We start from the raw sequence: 25,140 nt of genomic DNA on the forward strand, positions 1-25,140 counted from the left end.
TTGTTTGTTTACACAGGAGTTAATGAATTTATTGTCAATATACATTAAAGTCAGCTTATCAGATACATTGAGCTCCATGGGGGCTGTTGATGGGGGGCTATGCATGATATTAGGCCGTCTGTGTTGCTTCCTGTCCCATCAGGGTGGTCATTTGTAGTGTTAGTATTGTTAGCTTTAAAGGAGCAATATGTAACTCTAACACCTAGTGTTTAAAATGGGTACTGCAATCCAAATTCAATTTTGCCCCCTCCTCTTTAGAGTCGATGCTAACTCAGGTTGCCATGTGGTGGACACTGAGCACATTTCTGCTCGTGGAGCTTATTAGAAACATGCAGAGGCTTTTTAGGTCGGGTACAATCACTTCTATCTGAACCACTTCTCTTGACCGCTTCCATCGCTGCAACACCTGTTGACCTGATAACTGCTCTCATATCTGACAAACCGAGGGGCGTCCAAAACAGCCGTGTGGGGGCGTGTCTTAAAAGCGCCTACCTTCTCTGGTGCAAACAAATCCAGAGCATTCAGGAGCAGAATCTAAAGTTAGAAGGAGGACATACTGGCTGCTGCATTGTTGTCAGAGAAGCCAGCACTTCAACATAGCATGTTTCCTTAATGATCAGAGAGTAAGATACCTTTATCATCTCACTCTCTACACAGCTCACTGATTGATCCTTTAATTTGATTTAGTCGTCTCATATCTCATAATTACTTTTAGTTTATCGTTTACTGAAATACATCTTGTTTTCTTTTGTGACCTTTCCTTTTATCCATTTAGAACAATACAAGTATGAATTTTGATGAACATAAATAATTTATCTCCTCTTGTTTTATAGACTTTGACCTTTTTGTTGAGCAATAGAGTAAACTGGTATTATCAAGTGGAGTATTTCTTAAACAAATCAATACTGTTGAATAAGCTATAATCAATTGTTTTGACTTTGTCCTTAGATTTCTGTATTTCTGGTTTGTGACATCGTGTTTCTGTTTTGGACATTTCTATTAAGACACTTTTTGAGAGGCTGTAAAGCAGTCCTGCTTAACTTGAGGCCACTTGGGTTTAAAGACCTCGGAGTGTACTACATGTTTCCCGACAGAGTTTTAAAACACGACTAAATGCTTGGAAGTCCCAAAAAGCCTCCTGTGAAGTTGTTTCAACATTTCAAGCAGCCACAGGGGTCTCGTAACACCCACTGCTGAGCTTTCAGGGGGGCAAGAAACAATAAGGAAAAGGCAATAAATCCAAGTCCAGTCAATGATTTTACAGGCTCAATCTGACAAAGACATCAGGGTCGTTTCCATCATTCATGATTTATGTGATGGGAGCTTAAGCCATGTCTCTCAGCCGCTCGCTGTTTCCATTTCCTGGCAGCTGTCTGCACAGCGGACACTCAAAGGTTAGAGAGCCACCCTGCCACCAAAGAGAGGACACCCTCAGCGTGTCGCATCATCTGCACCGCCCCGTCTCACTCTGTTTTCCGAGGAGTTTTCTCGTTGTTAACAGGCAGACAATGGCAGCAGTCCGACGGGGGCATTCATCCGTGTGGAAAGTTCCAAAGTCGGCTCTGCAGATGGAAACCTGACCTCTGCATTCAGGTCGCTCTGTGTAGTACCAACGCCAAAAAATTGGGACTCGGATCATGTCTATGTGTTTGTTGTTCCAGCTTCATCTTCACTCACACTGAGAGGGAAAATCTCACACGCCCAGATCTCTTTTCAGCTCTCTCATCCTCCCAAATCATGAGAGAAATTATGAGAGTCCTGGAGTCAACTCGAGCAACAATCTGACTCGAGTCAGAGCGCCATGTAAACAATATTTTTGATATTTTAATGATCGATAGTGTTGAAAGTACTAAAACTCTTTAAAAACATACAGCCAAACTCCTGCACACTGTCTAAATTGCACATTGATTATGGCAACATTTTGGTTCAGAACATTGCCAAAGTTCTTTTGCCATTCAGACAGCGTGCAGTTTGAAAAATTTCCCTTCAATTTGTGATAATTAAAAACAAGAAAGTAGACGGGGTTGGGTGCCAAGGACTTTTATTTTTGTTTCCATGTTATTATTATTTGAAAGATAGTTTTTGGGCAATTTGTGCCTTTACTGGATTGGACGGCTGAAGAGAGACAGGAACAACAGGGAGGGGAGAGTGGGATGACATGCAGCAAAGTGCCGAGGTCGGTCCTGAACCCACAGCCGCTGCGGCAAGAACCTCAACCTCCGAACATTGGGCGCACAGGTAAAACCACCAACCACCAGGCAAGCCGCGCTCCAAAGGTCAAGATCATTTAACAGTGACTGTGACCACAGAACATGCAGTTTAGTCTATTAAAAAAAGGACATCAATTTGTTATATTTATCCTAAATGGATGTGAATAAAAAGAACCCCCCCACAGGACGTTTTAGACACCCCTCGGTTTGCCAGGTAGACAGCAAATAAACAAGAGAACTGGTTCAGATAGATCTGATTCTACGACACAACCGCCAGGCCAACCAGCGCCCTGATGTTTGATTTTTATTATAGTATCGAATCTACATTTCAAAATTCTTGTATGATGACGACCCTACCAGAGCGATATATCAAAGTTTGTGTTCATACCCACAAATCATCTTAATAATATCTGACGTCTGACATCAAAGTACCACATATATGTCACGGTCCCATTCTGAACCTTATAAATCTTTGTTTTGTTGAAGTTCAGTAAAATGTACCCCCCCCCCTCTTCTCCCCTCACGTCCTCTTTGGTGTTCATCCTGGAGCTCTCATTATTAATGGAGAACACAGCTTAAACACTCAGCAGTTTACTCGTGATTGGTCGGCCCCTCTGGAGTGTTTTGCGCCCGGCGTCGTGGGAGCGGTATATCATTCCCTCGTTCTCGTGCGGAGACAGATGGACGCTCACTCAGAGCACGCTCACAATTCTGTGTTTTTGTTTTGAACTCTCACAGGAATAAGTGGAGGTATGCAGCGATGCCAAAAACCTGCCAGCTACGACAATAACATCTGCGCCGTGGATTACATCCCGCCTTCAGTCATATGTCTGCAGCAGAGCAAATCTGATTGGCTGTGAAGTTTGTAGAAAAAGCACAAAACCCAAAACTAGTGACAATGCGAGCTGCAGGACGTGTTTGGAGTTTTTTGGGAGCATCTCCTGTTAATTTATCTACAACTCATTTTTAACGAATGGCCTTTGCCTTTTTAACTTTGAATACATCACACTCTCTGAAGGTTCTTAACTACTTTAATATCAGCATAACAACTGGCGATGCACCCATCCAATTTTTTCAGTTCCGATCCGATTCCGATCCACATGTACTGATTCTGATATTTTTATTATCATAAATAATAATGTTGTTATTGTTGTTGGTATTATGTGTGAGGCTAAACAAAGCTGCAGTAAACGTGGCATCGCATTGCACTCGCTGCACGTACAAACAGGAAGTAGCAACAACTGTCAGGTTTTCAAAATAAATCTTTTCAGAGTTGTACTTTGGATAATACAAAAGGAGCTGTTCCTTCTCGTCTGAACGTCGTCATGGAGACCATTTGTGGGCACTCACAGTTCAGTCTGAATGTCTTCAGAGTGTAAACATGTCATTCCAGCTGTGATCATCCACAGATTGTTTTTTTTTTTTTTTTTCAAACAGCTTTATTTCAGATGAATTAATCTTCAGTTCTATTGGGCTGTTCAAATATCCAAACACAGATCAACACTTCTCATGACAGCCGTCTACAATTCAATGCAAAAAAAAGTAAAAAAAGAAAAAGAAAAGATCAAAACATAAAAACCACGTAAGCCACATCGATTCATGTGTCATTAAATATATTCATTTGTGATAAACATAATATATTAGTATTACAGGACATTACACAACCTTTGTGTTGCTATGGACACCGCTGAACAACATTTACAAGCTGATGGAGGAACAGAGAATTAATCAGACGGGATCTGTCTGAGGGCAGGAGTACCAAAAACCTGTGTGTGTGTGTGTGTGTGTGTGTGTGTGTGTGTGTGTGTGTGTGTGTGTGTGTGTGTGTGTGTGTGTGTGTGTGTGTGTGTGTGTGTAAGTGTGTGTGTGTAGAGAAATACAGTGTGATGCACCGAGTACTGAGGTGTCCCTCGTAGTTAAGTGTGTTTGTATAACTCAGTGTAAGTCAGAATCAGTCTCTCTCTCTCTCTCTCTCTCTCTCTCTCTCTCTCTCTCTCTTTCTCTCTCTCGCTCTCTCTCTCTCTCTCTCTCTCTCTCTCTCTCTCTCTCTCTCTCTCTCTGACATTTATTTGTTTTTCAGTTCATTAAGCCTCTAGTGTTTAAAAACTCTGGTTTAGTTCACATGGAAAAAGCTCTAGTTAATGTTTTTTTAAACACAAAATAAAAAGTAATAATACTATACAGCTATATAACATGTCGACAGTCGGTCTGTTCGTCGGGCGCCAAGTCTTTATCGTGGCCCTCAAAAACGTTTTGACTCGGCGTGCCGAAAGCACTGTACAATAAACGTGTGATATTCTATCACTCCACAGGTTATTTTCCCACAACACTGAACACTGTATACAAAGTAAAAGTGTACATAATTCACAATCATGGTTAGCTATCAGTCAGCTACAGTAAGTAGTGAGCATGCATCAGTTCAGTGGTATGAGGACTGTTGATAGGTCCATGTTTTCTGTTTTCTTCTTCACTCTTTTACTTTGAAATCCAACTTAAAAGGTTTATTCAAAAATAAAATCCCAAGTCGTAGCTGTAAAAGAAAAAAAACATCATTGAGGCAGAAATGACTCAACGTTGAGAGTTTTTTTTTGCATCATGTGGCGGCGATGACGGGATCTTCTTTGTTTTTGGACGCCTCTCTAAAACATATCTCATATGTTCTTAAAGTTCTAACTAGTGAAGATAAGTGCATGGTTGACTTGTCTACTCTACTCTCATCATCTAAGGAAAAATAATGTCTATGTATGCACGTATGGTTACTTTACATTGCAGAGGTCACAACCACAACATACCGTTGATACACCGTTAAGCGCCGAGCAAAGAACATGAAATGTGATCGCTACACAGAATGAGCTGACGATCATTATGGCAGTTTTCTTTTTCTCACTGAGGTAACACTTGGATATGAGCCGGGAGCTCAGGGACAAAAATTGCACCCATTATGTTTATGAATATTTTCTCAGCTCTGCTCTCGAGCTTAAATATGTTTGGAGCCTCTAAAGGGCACATGAGCAGAGAAGCATGAACATTTCTGATTCTGGTGCGCACCATTAACTCTTTCATGCTCAAGGGATAGTTTCTGGTGAGCACCAAAGTCTAGAAAGTGAATCCAAAACACGCTCACCCTCAGTAAAGCGGGGTACACACCGCAAGATAATCGGTCATATCACTGTCTTCCTGGTTGCAAATCATATAAGCTAGGAAACCTGACAAAACAGAATCACTGAAAAGACACAAAGAAGTGAAGAAGTTCCTTTTTCAGAGAACATGAGTTATTCATTTCTGTCAGGACCTAAACACATTTTCAACAAGAAATCTTAAAAAGTGAATGTGGAGGAAATGACCAACCCTGACTTTCAGCAAAGTCACAGTGAAAAGGAAAACATTAACTTTAACTTTAGGCTGAACCTTCAACAGAACTCATGTTGAACAGACGTCTGCTGAGTAAAGGAGAAGAAGCTCAAAAGTCGCCTCAGAATTAAATATGCACTGACGTCCGTTCAGGTTTTCACTGATCCAGTGGGAAGCAGGAACCTTTATGTTTCTATGATTTGCAACCTCAAACACGGCAATACAACAAAATAACCTCGATCGAGCCTCCCGTCTGGAGCACTACGGGACAGAAAAGTGTCCGCCGTTTGAATATGATGAACGCCATGAAGTGCCAACACATTGGTAACGTTTTTCTCTTAAAATACAAAAAGGGTCAAAAGTAGGTGCAATGCTCCTTAAATCAACTAAACATGGGACTGTAAAAAAAAAATCAAAAGGCATCATGGGTAACAGAGTCAGGATATGACATATCTGTGACATTAGGTGCAAACTCTGCAATTAAACAACAAAACAAACCTTGAAACGACAAAACAACCGTGGAATGAGCTCCTTCACAAAAGTTCCTAAAAAAAAAAAAAAAAAAAAGACTAAACTCTTCGCTCCGTCTCAGAGCAGCAGCACGCAGTCCTTCCCTTTCTCTCCGAATATTCACCTGTGTCTTTCTATGTCATACTCTCCAGTTTATTTTTTTTTCATTCATCCTCTCCTCCTTCGTGCATTCATCCCGGCGGAGACATTTTTTTTTGCCTCCATCGCCCTCCCTCCTCTGAAGCCACTTTTAGCACTTCCCCCTCTTGTCACGCTGTTGGAACTTCCTCAGCCGGCGACCCCACAGGTCCTTCCAAGGGATGAGCAGGCTCCCCTTGTCTGCCACCACGCCGCTCTGTCCGGGGGAGTCATCGTCCGTGCCGAGGAGGAGGTACTTCCTCCCGGGTTTGATCTTCGGGCATTTGCACGCCACGTCTTTGGCGCGCACCCACAGCAGCTGGTCGCCGCGACGTATGCGGTTGTCACCTTGTTTGTAGACGGAAATGATGTTGACGGTGAACTTCCACCACTCGCCCGACTTGTCGCCTTTTAGAACGTGAACTTGGACAGCTGGTGGAGGAGAAGAGAAAAGCCAGGATTAGATCAACTTCATGAAACAAGTATTAATATCCTGACCTGACAGTGGACACAGAAATGGAATTTACATTACTAAAGAAAACAGCCATGTAAAAATGTGTTTGAGGGGCGCTGGTGGTGCAGTGGTTAGTGCGCACGCCCCATGTATGGAGGCTATGGCCTTCCAAGTAGGCGGCCCAGGTTCGAATCCAGCCTGTGGTTCCTTTCCCCTATGTCGTTCCCCACTCTCTCTCCCCCTGATTTCCGACTCTATCCACTGTCCTACTTTTCCATTAGAGGCACAAAAAGCCCAAAAAATAAATCTTAAGAAAAAAGGCAACAAGAATGTGTTTGAATTTAAACATTTGGAACCGAAAAGAAGCTGAATATTTGTATTTCCATCCAATGAAAAATAGCCAAATAAGAATTTTATAGCAAAATGTCACATCTGCTAACAATATAACTTCTGAAACAGTCGGTCTAAAAGGTGCTCTCTGACCATGAGAACATTGACTACCTGAGGCTAAATCACGCCGAACCTGGTAACTATTGAAACACCACTTGAAACAGAGATTTTCATACCAGAGAATGACTAAAGCGCTCTTTGCAGATGGTCCCCTACACAGATCCTCTGTCAGACCAAGCATCTATTACTTCATCACAACGAGCACAACAAGAAGCTGACAGCCCGACAGCAAAGGAGCTAATCTGTGCTTAAAGTGAAGTACTTTACCCGCTGGGTTTAGTTAGGAATGTGCTATTAATGTTTGAGTGTGTGTGAGGGGGGGTTCATTGAGAGTTGGAAGAAGTAATGGAATGTGGAGAACATCGGATTAGATGATGGAAAACAAGAGCTAATATTTCCTTGTATCAAAGGTACCATTGATATCATAAAACAGGTTCGTAGGGAAGGAATAAATCCATCAAAAACTGCAAGCAATCATCTGAACACTGTCTAAATTGGACTAATACTTAAGCAACATAAATGCAATTTAGACGGTTTGCAGGTATTTGCTTGCAATTTTTGACAACTGAAAACAATGAATTACACAATATTTGGTGTCCAGGAATTCTATTTTTGTTGCTGTGGTATCAAAACAGGCATTAATATTGATTTTGACTCGTATCATGTCAAAGTTAAAAATTCTGGAATCATGACATACCTGAAAACAAATCTCTATCAGCTTTTTTTTCTTTCTAAAATGATTTAAGGCTTTATCAATTAGTATCAAAAAAATTTGTTTTTTGTTGGACACAAGATAAAACATCAGGGGGCAAAACAAGGCATGTAGAGATTAAAAAGAAGAGGCCCAAGAATGGATCCTTGGGGAACACCACATAATAATTTTATACTTTTTCTGTCAACAAGTGAGTTAAGTGTTGACATTGGACCGAAAATATTCAATCTGACTTGGATCCTTTCTTTCTTATAGGGGGTGGGCTTTGTAAAAATAAAATCCATTATATTCCTCCTCCATTTAAACAGCTAGGTAGGTTGGCCTTGCTCTTCCTTTCTGGCAGCATATGATCACTTTAGGTGATCTTCAATCATCTATTCCTGCCAATAAAGAAGAGAACCAGAGGAGTGGGCTGTTAGAGGATGTGTGTCAATGCATGGTGAGCAAATTGAACACAATTTCAGAAGAAAGACGGTTTGTTGGGTTGAGTAGAGCGAGCTCTCACAGCCCTGCCATTCATCTCAGCCCTCTCCTTCATCCAGACACAAAAAGGGTGTGTGAGGAGGGGGGGGGGAGGGGGCACTATTTGTCTTCCCAGCCACAGAAAAAAGTTCCAGGAGAATCGGGATGTGTTTCCGACCTCATGAGCTATCCGGGTTTTTTGCTCCCAGAGCCCCGTCCAACTCCACAGCGTGAGAATCCGGCGGAGATATCGCACTCCTCTCCATACCGTGGAGACTTGGTTACAGCGTCCAGCCCTTTCATTCTCAAGTGTGTTCTCAGTCTGTGCAGTGTATTTAAACACACACAGATCCACACATCTTCTGCCACTTAGTGTAAGCTAAATAGACAACAGAGAGAGACTGGGAGCACAGGGTCAAACCATCGATTACAAAACAGTGTGAGCTGACACTGTTTGGGGAGACAGACAGTATGAGATGATCCTGCTCTCGCACAAAGACTGCCAACCGAGCCTCCCTCACAGCCAAACCTCCAGCTGGGTTTATCTTCTTTGGGCCGTGTGCTGAGGCTTGACACGGCATGCCACCAACAAGCAAAGGCTAATGAAATTAGAGCTTGGTTAATTACCGCATAGAGGCCCCTGTCCCCGCTGGTTATCAGCTGAGTGAATGATCAGGGACCTGTTACCCTCGGGTGAGCACAGAGGGGGTGTTCAGGGAGGCCGTGGGGGACCCTGCCTTTGAGCACTATCCCGGAGCGTCGGTAAACACGCGGCCCTTTGATTCATTGTCCTCCCGGGTGCAAAGAGAGGGAGGGTGCGTGTGTGCAGAGGAGGGTGTCAGGCGAGAATATAATCCCTTTGTGTCCGCCGTCTCCGTAGCGACGGCAGTGATGAAAAACAAAAATTGAATAAACAAAACATATTTCTTTCTCTCCGGGGGTGGCAATCCGTCACCGTCTGACTAATTTAGCACCTGTTTGTGCGCAGAGGAATGCTTGGTTGTCTTCAGAGCGCACAACTGTGTTTAAACAGAGGGCCCCTTCCCGTGACCCCCGGGGGCCTGCAGCAGCACTCACACATGGGGGGGTTGTGGCCCCTGAAGAACAGAGAAGAAGCCCCTCAAAAGCAAGCGACAGGCCTGAGAAATGAATTAAAGTGAGGCAGAGGGAATGCATGCTACTCGGTGATGCCTGCCATGCAGAGGTTCATCTGCTTCCAGACTTTTTTTATAGAAACTTCAGAGGAAAGCGAAAGGAACCGCTCGCTCTGCTTCGACCAGCCTGACTGATTTATAGACGCGGGGCCGCCTCAGCTGTGATGATTAAGATCTAAATCAGGGGGAAATATGAATAACTGCCGCTTTTGGCTGCCGAGCAAAACACAACAAATGGCCTGAATTACGGTCTGCTCAGCTGTGAGCGGGAATGAGAATTATTTGGCCAGCTTTCAGTTGGATGCCATTTAGAGAACAGAAAGACAGAGTTTCACCAATGTGGTGGTTTTGAATGGGAAACCAGTAAGTCGTCTTTGAAAGAAATCAACATCATTATAGAGAAGTATCATAACCGAACCGAGAACGATGAACTTTAAAGACAACTGGTGGATAAATCCCTCCATCTTGCCTGAGTTCACAGTCGTGTTTTTGAAGAGGTTTTAAAGAAGTTCTTAGTTTTGAGGCATTTTTTTGTTAATGGAATTGCTGGAGGAAATGAATATTGCAAAAACATTTAGCAGCTGGGTCGAGTGTTCTTAGTAACTTTACCAAAACTTCTCTGTATAACATAAGTTCTAACAAAAGGCGTTTTTGGACCGCAGGAACTTCTTCATGGAACCCTCCTCCTTTTTTATTCATTCTGCACCTCGGGAACTGGTCACAATTTTAGTTCCTAGAACCCCGTTTAGAGGAACCTTTTTAGCTCCTGCTTGAGAGTAGGTACCATGGCAGTGGGAATGCAGACAGAATAAAAGTCCCCATGATGTCTCGGGGAACCCCACAGTGGCTAGTTCCTCTTAAAGACCCCAGAACTGTTTGGTCCGAAAACACCTCAAATGTACTTTATTTGTAGAAGAAGTGCACCATGTACAATGTCTGTCCTTTTCACCCCTTACATTTCCAGACGAACTTGTTACCTTAGCTTAAATGCATCATACATTAATTAAAAGAGAGAAAGAAAACACCTGTACAAATCTGGTCCAATCAGCTGAATCAGCAAATAAAATCAGCAATTAGCCTAGACGGAGAGTTGGCTGGCAGTCATTTGTCTAGAAAAAGTCCAGTTTTCTCCGTTCAGACATCAGAAAATTCCACTCTGGAGAATAAGACCTGTGTTTTCTAAAGGTAGGACTTGTCAGCTTGGTGTGAATGAACAGAAAGATGTGTTTTCTGATTGCTCTGTATTAGCAGACGATGCCTCAGGCTGTGTAAGTAAGCCATCACAGCACCAGATGAATTGAGACGTTTGACCTTTTGACTTCTGGTGACGTCTGGCGGCAGACGCTCCTGAATATCAGACTCACTCACCGTAATCTTTTTTACAGTATTTCTTCATGGTGATCTTCATCTTTCCCTTGGAGGCTTTGCAGTGAGATTCACAATCTGAAGACATAAAAGGGGAGAGGGAGAGAGAACTAAATTAGATAACACATTTCATCCTGTCATACTGAAAACCCTTTTATAAAAATGGTGTGCAGCATCATCAGCTGGATGGACTTAAATGTGGTCTCTTGCATCACGTTATTTGTGCTCCAACGGGGTTTTAAAGATGCGTCCAAAGTGTCACACTGAGAAAAATTACAGCTAACACAGATCCTCCTGTGTTTGTCAGCACACTCCTACTATCCTCCTCCCAGTGTTTCCACTCCGGCTCGCTCCCTCGTCACTGTCTCGGCATGCATTGTGTGCATTCTGAGGGCTGCGAGGTCACTCATGCACAAAAGAAGGTCACAAGGGGGAATTAACCAGCGACCTGCCTGAAATTAACGGGGAGCCTCGTGAGGCGAGAAAGTGAAAACCAAACGCTAGCTGAGGCTATGTTCCACGGCCTCCGGAGAAACAGGCTCAGGCTTTTTGATTAATGCTTCAGCGGTGTCACTTTAACACCACCGTGCAAGCACCTGGGGTTGAGCGCCAGAATGCTTTATCGATGGCCGCCGCGCTGACACAGTGCCAGGTACGTTTAGTAATGAGCGGGCTTGGTGGTGCGACCGGAGGGCAGACTGAAAAATTGAAATCATTTGTTCCCTCCACTTTCCTCTGACTGACACAAATTGGAACCAGATCATCTCTGAGTGTCGCCCCCCCCCCCCCCCTCCACCTCTCCCAGAGCAATAAGCCTTGGGCTTTTTTTTTTTTTTTTTTTCTGGGGGGTGGGAAAGCCAGGCAGTGTGAAGAGAAAGGAGGGGGCAGTGGAGAGAGAGGGGAGACCTTTCAGCTTGCCTGAATATGGACAAACTTCATTATTTCTTCCAGCCCTCTGTCCAGTCTTCCCCTTTCTTCTCCATTATACTCCGTGTGAATGAGGTTGCCCGGGTAATGATTGAGGAAGAAAAAAACGCCCCTCTCCTCCCTCTTAAAAAAAAAAAAAAAAGTGGTTTGGGACGTGGGATGGGGATTGAATTCATGTATGTAGAGAAAGCATTTCTGCTGGAATGCTGGGCTGCTTTTCCGCGGCGGCGGGAGAAATAAGAAAAGAGGAAATCCCAAAGTAAATGAATTTGACGAGTCCATATCAAGCACGCCTGATTTCCATGTAAATGAAGTGCAGAGGGGGGGGCTCTTTATCTCCTGCTGTCCCCTGGGGGCCTGTATCATACATCCTTTGATAGCTGACGTGTCCCATTAGCCCCTTAGCGCGATCGCCGCAGTGGGCCATTACACCCTCAGCTCTCATTAAGGTCCAATCCCCCGCTGCGAGGACAAACGCCCCCTTTGTTGCGACTCTGCGGCAGTGCCACGTTCGTCCTGCGGGGTCCCGGGGGGGAACACACTGCTCCTAATTTGGAGGGTGGTGACTGTGTGGAGTTTCTGACAGGAATCCAAACTCCACACAGCCTCGGCAGGCACTATAGGAGGAAGTGGGACTCACAACAAAGCGGGATGAAGTCAGTGGCGCCACCTTCTACAGACACTGATCGATGAAGAGGAGTGAGTCAGCCTATCCAAACAGTACCAGAACCTTTTGATACACTGTCATTTAAATAATCCAGGAAACAGTAGAGAGCACACAGGTTTAGAGTCCTGGTCAAATGAAGCTCAGCATAGGTTCAAACAGGAACCTGAAACAGACACTCTCATATTTTAAAGATTCATTCCTAAAGGTAGAAACCCCTCGACGGTTAATGGAGGACTTGAAACTAGGGCCTGATGGATTTAGGATTTTTGGAGCCGATACCGAAGAGAGAAAAAATCTGATAGCAATATATTGGTCGATATCTTTCTTACATCTATGTTAAATCTGTAGAGTTAGATATAGATATATGTATTTATTGCAATGATCCTTTAAAATGAAAAAGATCTATTACAAAGACAAGATGGCCACTCAACTGGAAAGTAACTGAGCATGTATGTTTTGTTGCTACAGTATCTATTTGTCTTTTTTTGTCTCTCTCCAAAAATCGAATTATCTATCCATCCATCCAACAAACCTTCTATGTTGTAATTTAGCAATAAATAAATAACAACTGGACGATTAATGGAGGGCTTGAAACTACTGCCTGATGAATTTTTGGAGCTAATACAGGATTTAGTTTCCTTTTAAAATGCAAAAAGATCTATTACGATACAAGATGGCCACTCAACTGGAAAGTAACTGAGCATGTACGTGCATCACCATGTTTCCTCGCTATCTATTTGTCTTTCTTTGTCTCTCTCTCTCTCTCTCTCTCTCTCTCTCTCTCTCCCACTCTCTGGACCCGTCCAGTCGTGGCAGGTGACTGTCCAACAACGAGTCTGCTTCTGTTCTCTAAAGCAAAGCACTGTGCCGGGAGGAAACCTGTTGCAACAGCTCCCATCGCTTGTGTTTTAAGTTGTCACTTTATTACAGTCGTTGATTACGTTTTCAAGTCTTCTTTGTTTATTGAAATTTTTCAGTGTCAGGATACATTTACAGTATTATTTTCTTTCATGGATAAGTCACTGCTTTAATACGGCAATTTTCTAACAATAATCCATCCAACAAACCTTCTTATGTTGTAATTTAGCAACAAATAAATAACAGTTAGCTACCAAATTATTATTATTATGATCGATTGAAGGACTCGGTGGTGGGATCTTATCAGCAAAGCGTTTACACATTCCTCATCCTTATCATGGAAAATAAATAATGTTCAACCATTGGCTCCTTCTAAACTAATGTATGAACAGTCGTCTCCACAGCCAGCCGACTGGCAGAGGCAGCAACCATCACCATGAAACCTGCATGTAAATATTTTTGTTGCACATGGTGTAATGTCAGCGGTCCAGCACGGACACCCTTCTCCGAGCACATGAACAATAGAGCCTCGCTGTCGGCCCAGCAGGCCTTGATTGAAATACAAACTGGTGCAAATGAAGCATGTAATCAGATTAGGGCTGAAACCTCGGGGAGGCTGCTTGGCAGGCTGGGAATACTGACAACCAGGCCACAGGGAGCAGTGGAGAAAGATCTGGAGTTTACATCAGCTGCAGTCAGACCTCACTGACTGCTGTTTGATCCAGAGCTGAAACTGTGAGCGCATGGAAACACATGCATGTGCTAACTATGCACATAAAACTGTTTTTTTTAAAGGAGCAGTTATTAAAGTATGGTCCTCCAAACTCCAAACATCTTTAGCACAATCACATTAGAAAATACATTAGTACAGCAGTGAAGTAAAACCTGACTTATTAAGAGAACTTTGTTCAGTTTTAATCGTTTTATAATCGGGCTAAACGGTTTGATTTACTCACCTGACGGCTCCTCGTAGCTGCTGTAAGTAGCTGTCGGAGATGCAACCGGGATCTCTGTGTGAAAGAGAGAATAGAGAATCAAACTGATATCACATAGAACATATGAAGCTAGTGTGTATAGATTACAAATACACTCATCAGCACCTGAAAATACAATAAACCGTGTTCAAATCTGGAGGTAAACTGAGACATGTGGTGAAGAAAACGTTAGCCTTGTCAAGCGGTTAGCTTCCTTAAGACATACGCCTACATGTGCTTGGCAGCGCGTACACACCTCTCCTCTTCTGTTTGCAGTTTTAGAAGAACAGTGGGTAAAATACTGTGGATTCTGAGAGTCAGACAGCCCACCACCAACCTTTTAGATTATTGTTGATTCATTTTTTTTGGTCATATTTTTGCTGGTTTCAGGCTAGAGTTAGCCGCCGCTAACAGTAGCTAATGGGTTAAATGCGCTCAAGATTTTCACTGTGCTTTGTCTTTTAGTTGCCCCTTTTCAAAAAGCAAAGTATGATATCCTACATTTATATGTCTTAAAACCTGGATCATAGCAACATCTCAGCGTCCCGTGTGAAGACGCTGAATGAATTGACCTGCGAGTAAAAGCCAAAGCAGACACCCAGATGTGTATCAGGACTGTGAGTTTCCTTGATTGCGGTACGTTGTAGGTCGAACAAGCCAAAGCCAAGCGTCTTGTTAAATTCAGAACTGGCAGGACGTTACATCTCACAAAAATTTTAAATCACACTATTAAAAACAAAAAACACCTTTGATTTAAAAAAAATCCCAATATATTCTTCCTTTTAAAAACCCAATTTCCTCCGACTTTTTCACCGCATTTGTTACCTTCCCACAAAACTGAAGAAATCCTTTTCCAGCAGGTCCACAGGTTTTTATTATCACTGGAGACTAGGAGGGATGTGTCCAGAATCTACAAACACACCTCGTCCAGTTTCCACACACGACTTTTATCAGAACCTCCGCACCGTGCTGGATATTTGTTTGTGTGCACATGTCCTCCCAGACATTATTCTTATCTTATCTTTTGATGCCAGCCAGCTAACTCCACGCTCCTAGCTGAAGCAGCTCGTAGCTAACACATCTCTGTTTGTGTGAGATGTTGGCATTTATTACCAAGAGCCTGGGATCTGCACGCTACAGATACAGCCAATGAATATATCAGCCATCATTCCTCTGGAACGGTTCTGTGGATTTATTGTAAAACAAACTGTGAGCGGTGTTAAAGGCACACAGGGCCGTGTCAGACAAGCTCTAATGATCTGTTTACTCTGGCTTTGGTTTAAACTCTGCAGTATCAATACATGCTATCTTTTAAACAACATTAGGAGACGAGTGTGAGCCTTGAAGGCAAGTTTTAAACTCTGATCCAAATGAGAATTTGAAATGGTAAAGGTTGTTCTTACTGATGCAGGGGGCGATGGGAGAGCGGCTCTGCTGGTAGCCTTTGGCACAGCGGTTGCAGGTGATTCCTGTCACTCCGTCCTTGCAGGGACATTGGCCCGTCGTCTGGTTACACGTCTTTCCTGCTGCTCCGACTGGATGGCAATCGCATGCTGTAGAGGGGAAGGAAGTACATAGAAAAATGTTACAAGAACATCAAGATAGATTGGCCCGAGCAGAGGTGTATCCAGATTTTTTTTGTTTTACTGGGGGGGCTCGAACTGGGACACCGACTCATAAGCAGAGTGACACAAAGTTTGTTGAAACGCTCCTGCAGCCAAGTAACAAAATGTCTAATTTAAAAAGTAAAAAACATTTTTTTAAATAAATATATTACAAAACAAATATGGTCTTTCCACTGACTGCAGTTTGTCCTCTGCTGACTCTGCACACATTCCATACAATGAAAAGTAATCTCAGCACTTTAACCCAGCGAGCGGTGTTTTCCTTCCAGACCGTCACAGAAGGAGAACTGGGCCTTTAACCAGCATGAAACCTCATTCCAATTACACGGCGTCCCTCCACCCATAACGAGCACTCTTCGTTAGGCCTCCTCTGGAAGGCGTGCACAACGCTCACTAACTTATAAGTTACTAACTTATAACTAGCCAATCTGTGTTTTTCTTTTCTCTGTTCATTGGATGATCGCTGCACTGTTGTTTTATTTTTCATGCTTTTTTAATAAGATTTTATTGTTGTGTATTTGACTGTTGGGATTTTTCTTTTTTCTGTAAAGCACTTTGTGACATTGGTTTTGATAAGTGCTTTATAAATAAACTTTATTATTATTATTATTATTATTATAATACTTCAATCTCTCCGCACAGTATCAGTCTATAACATAAGATGTGTGTGCGCCTCCTCGAGAGTTTTACTTTTTGGCAAAGAGTTCCTGCAAATAACTGCCCGAATAATGTTTCCCATTAATGGACGAGTGGAGCGCACTTCAAAGTCTGTTTAAGCTGTTTGGGAAGATTGCAAGTTAAATGTGAGAAACTTGCTGTGTGTGTGTGTGTGTGTGTGTGTGTGTGTGTGTGTGTGTGTGTGTGTGTGTGTGTGTGTGTGTGTGTGTGTGTGTGTGTGTGTGTGTGCGCACTCTGCCAAACGTTTACCATAAAGCTGGTGTTTGAAGTGCTCGCCGAGCCTCCCCATTAGCCCTGCATGTGTTATACGCACCAGCAGAGTCATTTGGATGTTTTGCTTGAAGTGGTGCAGCAGAGGTTGAAGTTGATTTTTAGTTTTAAATTTATGGAGCTCGAGGAACATAACAAGATGCTTATTAAATCCTTTATTTTATAAAATAAGCTCTACCTCCTTTGTTTTTCTTCCACCAGCTTTTTGTATCATGAAAGATTCTTCCAAGGGTTCAAAAAAGGAAATCAAGCGGTGAAAGTTTTTTAGGGATCGTCATCGTTTCCTCGGAGAACTCAAAAAAACAAGTTTTCAGACTAAATGGAAACCATCAACACAATGAAATGATCATCACATCAACATTCACAGATCATTAAGAAAACAAACACAACTCGTCCATTTCTCGTCACATTTTTCAAGCAAGCAACAACAAATGTTTGAATGGGAAAAATGTGTTTGGCTCGACGGAGAGTGGAAGTGCAAAAAGTTCCTCTTGACAATCAGACACAACACTTCACAGGATTGTAAAACATTAAGCGCATGTTTCTAATTAAATATGATCAGTGCAATGTGCTTTGAGTGAATCAGAGCTGACAGCTTTGGCAGTCGACGCCTGATTCATGGAGCGATCAGCTGCAGGATTTGTGGATTTGCTTTACAGTTTGGGCTTCAGTTTCTTGCCTTTACTCTACATCATGTGGACTGCAGGAGCCAGGGCTTCAACCACCAACGAGGCCCACTGATCCACAGCCACCCCAAAACCCTCCTACGAACCCTGAACCAGCCTGACTTAACAACATGTCAGTGAAATCACAACATTTAATTCTGTCAAGGAAAATGAAAACACCAATTTTCTAATTTTGTTGAAAAGTTTTTCCTGACAATTTGATTTAAAGTAGAGTAATGTTGAGTACTGTGTCACTCCGAGGCTTCTAGTGTTAAGCAACAGCCTTAGTGCCTCTGCAAGGGGGGGGGGGGGGGGGGGGTCTACAACCTGGACACATTAATTAATTTGCACCATCAGTGGGGGGTCCTGGAGAGCTGAATGGTCACTGAGGGGTACTCGGAGCTCGGTGCATTGAAGCATGTACCTGCTTCTTCTCCATGGACCCGCTGTGCCTGGTTAAAGGCTCAGACTGCCAAAACATTTGAGGGGACGGGGAAAGAAAACAAACTTTAGGGTGGTGGTGGGGGGTGGGCTGCGGTTCTCCAAGAGCCGTGTTTACACTGCGCTCGATGAGGGGTGAAGTTGTTAATCTGGGAAATAAAGCATGAGGCATTCAACACTGCCACTGCAGATGTAGAGACATTTATTTTACTTAACCTCAAACTTTTATTAGCTAATCGTTGAGAGGACATTTAGCCGAGATTAGAAGTGGTGGTGTTCGGGGGGGGGGGGGGCTTAGGGAACATGGAATGAAAGCAGACTTCCTCCTGGCTGTGTTGGCACAGCGCTCTACTTCCTGTCCAACAAGAGCAGGGAGGGATGCTTGGTTGATTTGAGCAATAAATACAGAGGTTTCTAACTGATGTCACAGCAAATCGTTTCAAGGAAATTGTGGTATCGGGACGACTCTGTTTTAGGCTAAGATTTTGTTTTTAAGTCAGTCGTTCATGATGTTTTTAACAGATGATGTCGCCCGATCCTGAACAAAAAGAGTCGGTAAATTAAAGCTTGATCCAAAAGCGACAGGACATGAAGAAGTTTCACCTCTCCTCTGAAAGGCTTCTTCAGGTCTAAACTAACTGAAGGAACTCGGCCTGTTGATTTATTATTACTTATTTGTTTTTATCTGTTTGAATTGATATCAGGGAGGGAAACATGTCATGAGGGCCTCTCTACAGACTTTATCCCCTGAAACACCATCCATCTCCTGATCACATGTTTTTACTGTGTGTCGGGAATGTAAAGACAGGTACATATTCCAGGTATTTTTTACATGTTCAGGATACTTCACTGTTGAGTTAAAGTGACTGAGTGACTGAAGTTTGTTTGCTCAGGGTCTCGGAGTCTCTCTCTCCTCCCTGAGGTGTTGCGAGACAGAAGGAGCTCAGCTTTTGTCTCTCTGCACATTAATCCTCTCAAACCTGACATATGTGCCCACACCTGTGTGTCAGTGTTGGTGTGTGCCTGTGCATGACTATCCAGTTGTTTCTTTTGCTCTGATCAGTGGATCAGCTCACACCTCTGTTCTGTTTGTCTGTGCAGGGATCCACAGAGAACCCAAACAGCTCGGGAGCTTCACGGGTCAACTTAAAGACACAGGGACAGGTGGGCAAAACTTTCTGAAGAATTCCTTTTTACCTGATGTGTGCTGGCTTCTCTGACAACAATGCAGCAGCCAGTATGTCCTCCTTCTAACTTTAGATTCTGCTCCTGAATGCTCTGGATTTGTTTGGACCAGAGAAGGTAGGCGCTTTTAAGACCCCCCCCCACACGGCCGTTTTGGACGCCCCTCGGTTTACCAGATATGAGAGCAGTTATCAGGTCAACAGGTGTTGCAGTGATGGAAGCGGTCAAGAGAAGTGGTTCAGATAGAAGTGATTGTACCCGACCTAAAAAGCCTCTGCATGTTTCTAATAAGCTCCACGAGCAGAAACGTGCTCAAACTAGGATCAATATTGGAGATGCTTTTGAAAAGGTAAGCGGTTTTAAGGTACCCCCCACACGTTTTGGATGCCCAGATATGAGAGCAGTTATTAGGTCAAACCAACAGTGACCTTGTGACGATATAACATAACCGACTTGAGTCACGGCGTGTTACCTTTGCACGCCCTGCGGTGAGAGATGGACTTGGTCATGTCTCTGTAGTAGCCCTCCTTGCAGTAGTGGCAGTGGCGTCCGGCCGTGTTGTGACGACAGTTGAGGCAGACGCCGCCGCTCCTCCGGCCTGATAGCTTGTACAGCTCCATGTTGAAACGACAGCGGCGGGCGTGCAGGTTACAGTGGCATGCTGGGAAAAAAAAGAAAAAAAGGGAGAAGTTTTAACTTTGACTTGATATTTTGGAGTGATGATGCCTTCATGTGAAAAATAATCAAACAATAAGAAACAAAAGAGAAGAAAAACATGATTAAAAGAGGAATTTAATCGGTTAAAGAATCTTAAAAATTGAAATGTTGGTCTCCCAGTATGCGAGTTCACAGATCCTGAGAAAACCCGATAACTTGACAGACATCACAGAGTGCGGTGTGAGTTTGTCACATTGAGACGACTCGTCACAGAAACAGATGGTGCAGCTCGACGCGGGGCGGCCTGCTTTGGTCTGGTCTGAGGATTCATACTCTCCCTCTCCCTCTCCCTCTCTTTCTTGGCCACCTGCTTGTGAATTTAACCTTTGACCTCCTGGTGATGTCAGGCAGGAAAACTTTCTTCCGCTCTCCCACACATCTGAGAGACTTCTGATTTATTGTTATTACTATTTTCACTCGTTTATTCCGACCCCGGGTTCCACATTTCTCACGCACTCGTGCTCTGCCAAAATATCAGACATTTATCAGCGTTTTGTTTTTTTTTGTCTGAAACTCTCTGCTTCCTTTGTGCCTGAACCTGTTTCTTTCTGGATCTAGCGTGCTAATGAAATGCCACCATATGTAGCTTCTGAGCTCATTTTAACCAGATCAAAACAAGCCAAAGAAATCACAGATCAGCTTTCATAAAAATGAAATACATCTTAAAATGACACTTAACACAAATAAACAAAATGCTAACAAAATGGCGCCGTATAGCTTACATTAGCATGTAAGGCCCCGCAGTGCACATCCGTCCTGTCTCTATGACAACAGTTAATTGACAACAGGCGCTGTATGACGGACATGTCTCTATTGCTTCCTGTAGCCGGAGCTCCACATACACACACAGTGAGTCAGACATGCAGACACACACAGCGCTGTGCTCCCCCGCTCGCTCTGCTGGAATCACCTCACCTCTGTAACGCCTCTGTTACTACCTCCAAAGATGGTACGGGGGGGGGGGGGGGGGGGGTGTCACTCCGTCCCCCCCATTATGCTTCAGCAACATTCAGATAGCGGAACGTCAAAGGGCCGTGAATATGGCAGCTTGAAATGGCAGTCTGAATATGGCTTTGTCAGCGTCCCTGAGTGGGCGGGGCTGTCTCCCCCCCCCCCCCCCATGTGGTGGCAGGGCGCCCCACGCTTGGAGAGGGAGGGGTTCATGTGAAAGACAAAGGAAGGAAGGTCCTGTCAGTGTGAACACAGAGCTCAGAACAACAAACCCAGAGGGATCTGACTTCAGTCTTTACTCCACAATGAACTAGATTCTTTTCTATATTTCAATACAGGAAGTCACATCATACACCTTCAAATGGTTCATCCTGTATCTTCAAAGTTTTTTCTCTGACTGAATTAGACAGCACATGAGCCGGCTTCACCGCTCCTCACATTCCAGTAATCTCGCCATCAATCCGCCCGCCTCCGACTTATTGCAGAGATAAGACCCTCACATATGTTTCACCTTCATCAGGAGTCTGAATCACGTACCAAACACGCTCAACACCTGCCGTGAGGGACCGAGCTGGCAGGTGGTGCGGATTCAGAAACACACACACACACACACACACACACACACACACACACACACACACACACACACACACACACACACACACACACACACACACACACACACACACACACACGCTGAGGTGTTTGGCAGCTGTCACAGGCTTATCTACCACACTTCCCTCCCCAGAGACAATCAGACGCACACACTATACACGGCTTAAACACACACACACACACCCACACACACACACACACACACACACACACACACACACACACACACACACAGCTCTCTTATCCCAGATGTTATCTCCACTTAAGAGCACTGTGACGGAAAATGCGACCAACATTTCTTTCATGAATAGAAAATGGAACGCTCCCCGATGCTGGTCCTTTAGTTTCATCTTCATAAATATTCAGTCGGTGTGTTTATTCTGACACATCAGCCGTCACTTTAAAATCACACAATTACTTCAGAACACACAGCCTGAGAGAGCGTTAAAGATGCTCTTATCATACGTGCAGGGTCAGAAATTAACTTTTTGACTCACTGGCCAAGGTGGCAGGTAGATGAAAAAATTCACCGGCCAAACGTATTTTTTTACCGGCCAAAATAACAAATTGTGTTTTTGTGTCCTACACACATCTGTTACAGTACATTTAATTGAGAAGGCATTATGTTCTGTTTAATCAATAACAAATTTAAGTCACAGATTTTATCACGTCATCAGATCAGGAAATTGAGAAATTACATTTATTAAACTTTTTAGAATGGGTGTGTATGTGACTTCCTGTGCTTCTGCAGCCAGCCTCTAGTGGACACTCCAGGAACTGCAGGATTTTACACTTCAGAATCAGCTTCATTTTTCAACATCAGAGGTTGCCGCTTAGACAAAGCAAGACTCCGATAAACGGCGCTGACGTTTGAATATTTGCCTTCAACGCTCTGCTTTGAAATTCCTCATACGACGTGATTTCATAAACTGTGATTCCTTTGTGTCGTTTCTGACTCTGCTTCCATTGGCCTTTGAGGGCCCACTTAGAGCGCCACTATTCCAGTCTATTTCTGTTGGAGAGCTTTCTATCAGGCGCAGTGAAGGAAGCACTCGGGGTGGGTGTGCATACAGGAAGAAAAAATCCCACATCCCACATGTTGATGGAGGCGATTTCTCGCTCCGTCTACAGAGGAGAGAACACTTCAGAGACAATCAAACATCCACATGTGTTGATCACTCATGACATTCGGTTCTGGATGATTGGAAGAATTCAGAAATGTACACATCCTATCAACATGTCAGTCTCTAACCACACAGTATGTCTCTGTGTGTGTGTGTGTGTGTGTTTAAAAGAATGCACCGAGGCACAGAAAGATGGAATTCCAGCACGTTTGTTGTTTATTCAGGATCCATTACTCTCTCAGTGAGCGTAATCCTGTTCAGTCTCTCGGATCAAACAGAGTAACAACCTGTGATCTCAGGAAAAGACAACAACCAGCCTGCTAACAGATCACACCGCCATGCCTTCATGACAACAGTTGTTTTAGTGCAGAGAGAGATCAGTCACACACACACACACACACACAAAGTTTGATCTGTCTCCAGGAGTTAGTCTGTGTCAGGTGTCATATTTATTGATATGGAGGAGAGAGCGGGTGGATGACATGCAGCAGACGGCAAAGGCCGGACTCGAACCCTTGGCGGCCGCAATGAGGACCACAGCCTCCGTACATGGGGTGCGCGTCATAACCGCTGGGCTATCTGCGCCCCAACACACACTGTTGAAGTTCCATCAAACACACTCGATTGTAAAAGCTCTCAAAGCGTATAGAGGTTACACAACGCTTGTATAACACCTGAGCTGTATGTGGGGGATGTCGAGGAGAGCCACTGAGTTCTTCAGGGATGAGCGTCAACGATAGTGTTGATATTTGTACGACAGAGTAACAGGGCCACATTAAAGCTAAAGCCCAGACGTTAGGGAATCAGCCATGATTTGCTTTTCATTTAAGGCCAAAAAAACACTTGTTGCTGCCATTTTAATATCGGTACTAGACTATGGTGATGCTATTTACATGCACGCATCCTCACAAAGCCGCGCTGGATACTGTCTACCATGGGGCACTGAGGTTTATCACCCTCACTCACCACTGCTCCTTGTATTCTCGGGTTGGTTGGACTGCCTTATCTGCATGTAGACTAAACCACTGGCATATTTTTTATTTATAAGGGTATTCTCGGTCTGCTTCCATCCTAACAACAGAGCTACATATAAAGTACTGGAAGTTACCATCTAAACATTCTAACCATCCCTAAAGGCCGTACTGAATTAGGAAAAAGGGCGTTTAAGTATGCTGCTCCCTCTTCTTGGAATCGGTTGCAAGATACTTTGAATCTTCGGGAGCTGGTTTCCTTGAATGTTTTTAAAGGTGGTCTTAATGATCTGGAGGCAGAAACATCTGACTGTAGATGTTTGAGCGAACTCGTTTTGCCCCTTTTTGATCGCTTTGTTGCTCATGACTTCTGACAGATTCTGATGAATGGTTCTTTTTGTGATTCCTGTGTTTATGTTCATTGTTGTTAAGTGTTTTATGTCGCAAACCCTGTAACTGTGCTGCTGCCTGTCTTGGCCGGGACGCTCTTGTAAAAGAGATTTTTAATCTCAATGAGACTTTTTCCTGGTTAAATAAAATAAGATTAAAACTTCTTGCAATGTAGCTTACCCAGACTTCAAAATCACTCTTAACACTCCAAAAGAATCACCCAGTGTGTGCCCCGTCTCAGTGAAACCCTCAGGTGTAAGGGGGGGACATGCAGTCACGGCTTGTTTAAAACTTTAGACGTTGAAGGTGAAATGAAATAAAACCTAAATAAAGGGTCTCATTTAAATTATTTTGCCTCAATCATTGTATAAGGGGGGGTAATGCCCTTTGAGGAATTCCATCATCCAGAACCACATCGTCCATAAATTCCTGATAAAGGATAATCTTCAGGCTGTACATCATTAATGAAGTCTTATCCATCATGCTTCAAGAACTCATGGAGACTCTTTTTATTGAAGCCGATATTCAAACAAACGTTTCTGAAACAGCAGTCGTGGATTCTCTCTGATGAAGCTCGTTTGTAATTAAATCTACAAACACGTCACCTTCAGCTGCTTCAAGGTCGAACCCGTCAGACACACGTTTTCACACTAAATATTTAAATCCGACATCACTGCAGCAGCTGGCAGGACAACAAAAGATTTCTTTCCAAATTAGAGATCGTTTTAAAAGTTTCTGGAAAGCTTTTCATGTTTTAATAAGAAAAAAGCACCCGTCACCTGGACGTCTCACAAACAAACAGAGCATCAAACACATGTGAGCTAATATGAGACGCATTCAAAGACGGCCTGCTCTGTAAGGAGAGACGGAGCGTTTACACAAACATCCGCTCAGGAACGTGCAGCGTCAGGGTGAGCGGCTCGGTTATTAATGAGACACATATCACATGTGGGACGATGTGCACCTGTCTTTGTGCTGAGGACAGAGGTTGGTTTTTGCAGACTTTTCTCTGACTTCATTCCGTCGTCTGTTGTCCCTCTATAAGACGGGAACAGACGACCAGGAAAACATTTGAGAGGAGCATCCTCCTGACATTGCACAATTGCACCTTTTGTACATTTTGTGTTTTTTTCTTTTTTTTATATTTTATATTTGACATTTTTAAATTCTATTTTATATATTGTAATATCTTCTTATTCTGTATTATTTAAGTTGTTGCTAGTTCTGTTTTATTTTCTTGTTAATTGTTTAGCACCAATACACCAAGTCAGATTCC

General features: G+C 43.5%; 1 protein-coding gene across 1 annotated transcript in view; it reads right to left on the reverse strand.

Moving 5' to 3' along the window:
- Positions 1-3,979: 3,979 nt before the first annotated feature.
- Positions 3,980-25,140, reverse strand: part of ntn1b (netrin 1b) — a 37,318-nt gene continuing 16,157 nt past the window's right edge. The window contains exons 3-7 of the mRNA XM_020658525.3: positions 19,569-19,757; positions 15,636-15,785; positions 14,215-14,268; positions 10,810-10,884; positions 3,980-6,641 (exon numbers count right to left, since the gene is read on the reverse strand). Coding sequence (XP_020514181.1) covers positions 6,322-6,641; positions 10,810-10,884; positions 14,215-14,268; positions 15,636-15,785; positions 19,569-19,757 — 788 coding nt within the window. The 3' untranslated portion in view covers positions 3,980-6,321. The remainder of the gene's footprint in view (positions 6,642-10,809; positions 10,885-14,214; positions 14,269-15,635; positions 15,786-19,568; positions 19,758-25,140) is intronic.

The sequence above is a fragment of the Labrus bergylta genome, chromosome 16 (assembly GCF_963930695.1).
Source record: "Labrus bergylta chromosome 16, fLabBer1.1, whole genome shotgun sequence".
Classification (NCBI taxonomy): Eukaryota; Metazoa; Chordata; class Actinopteri; order Labriformes; family Labridae; genus Labrus; species Labrus bergylta.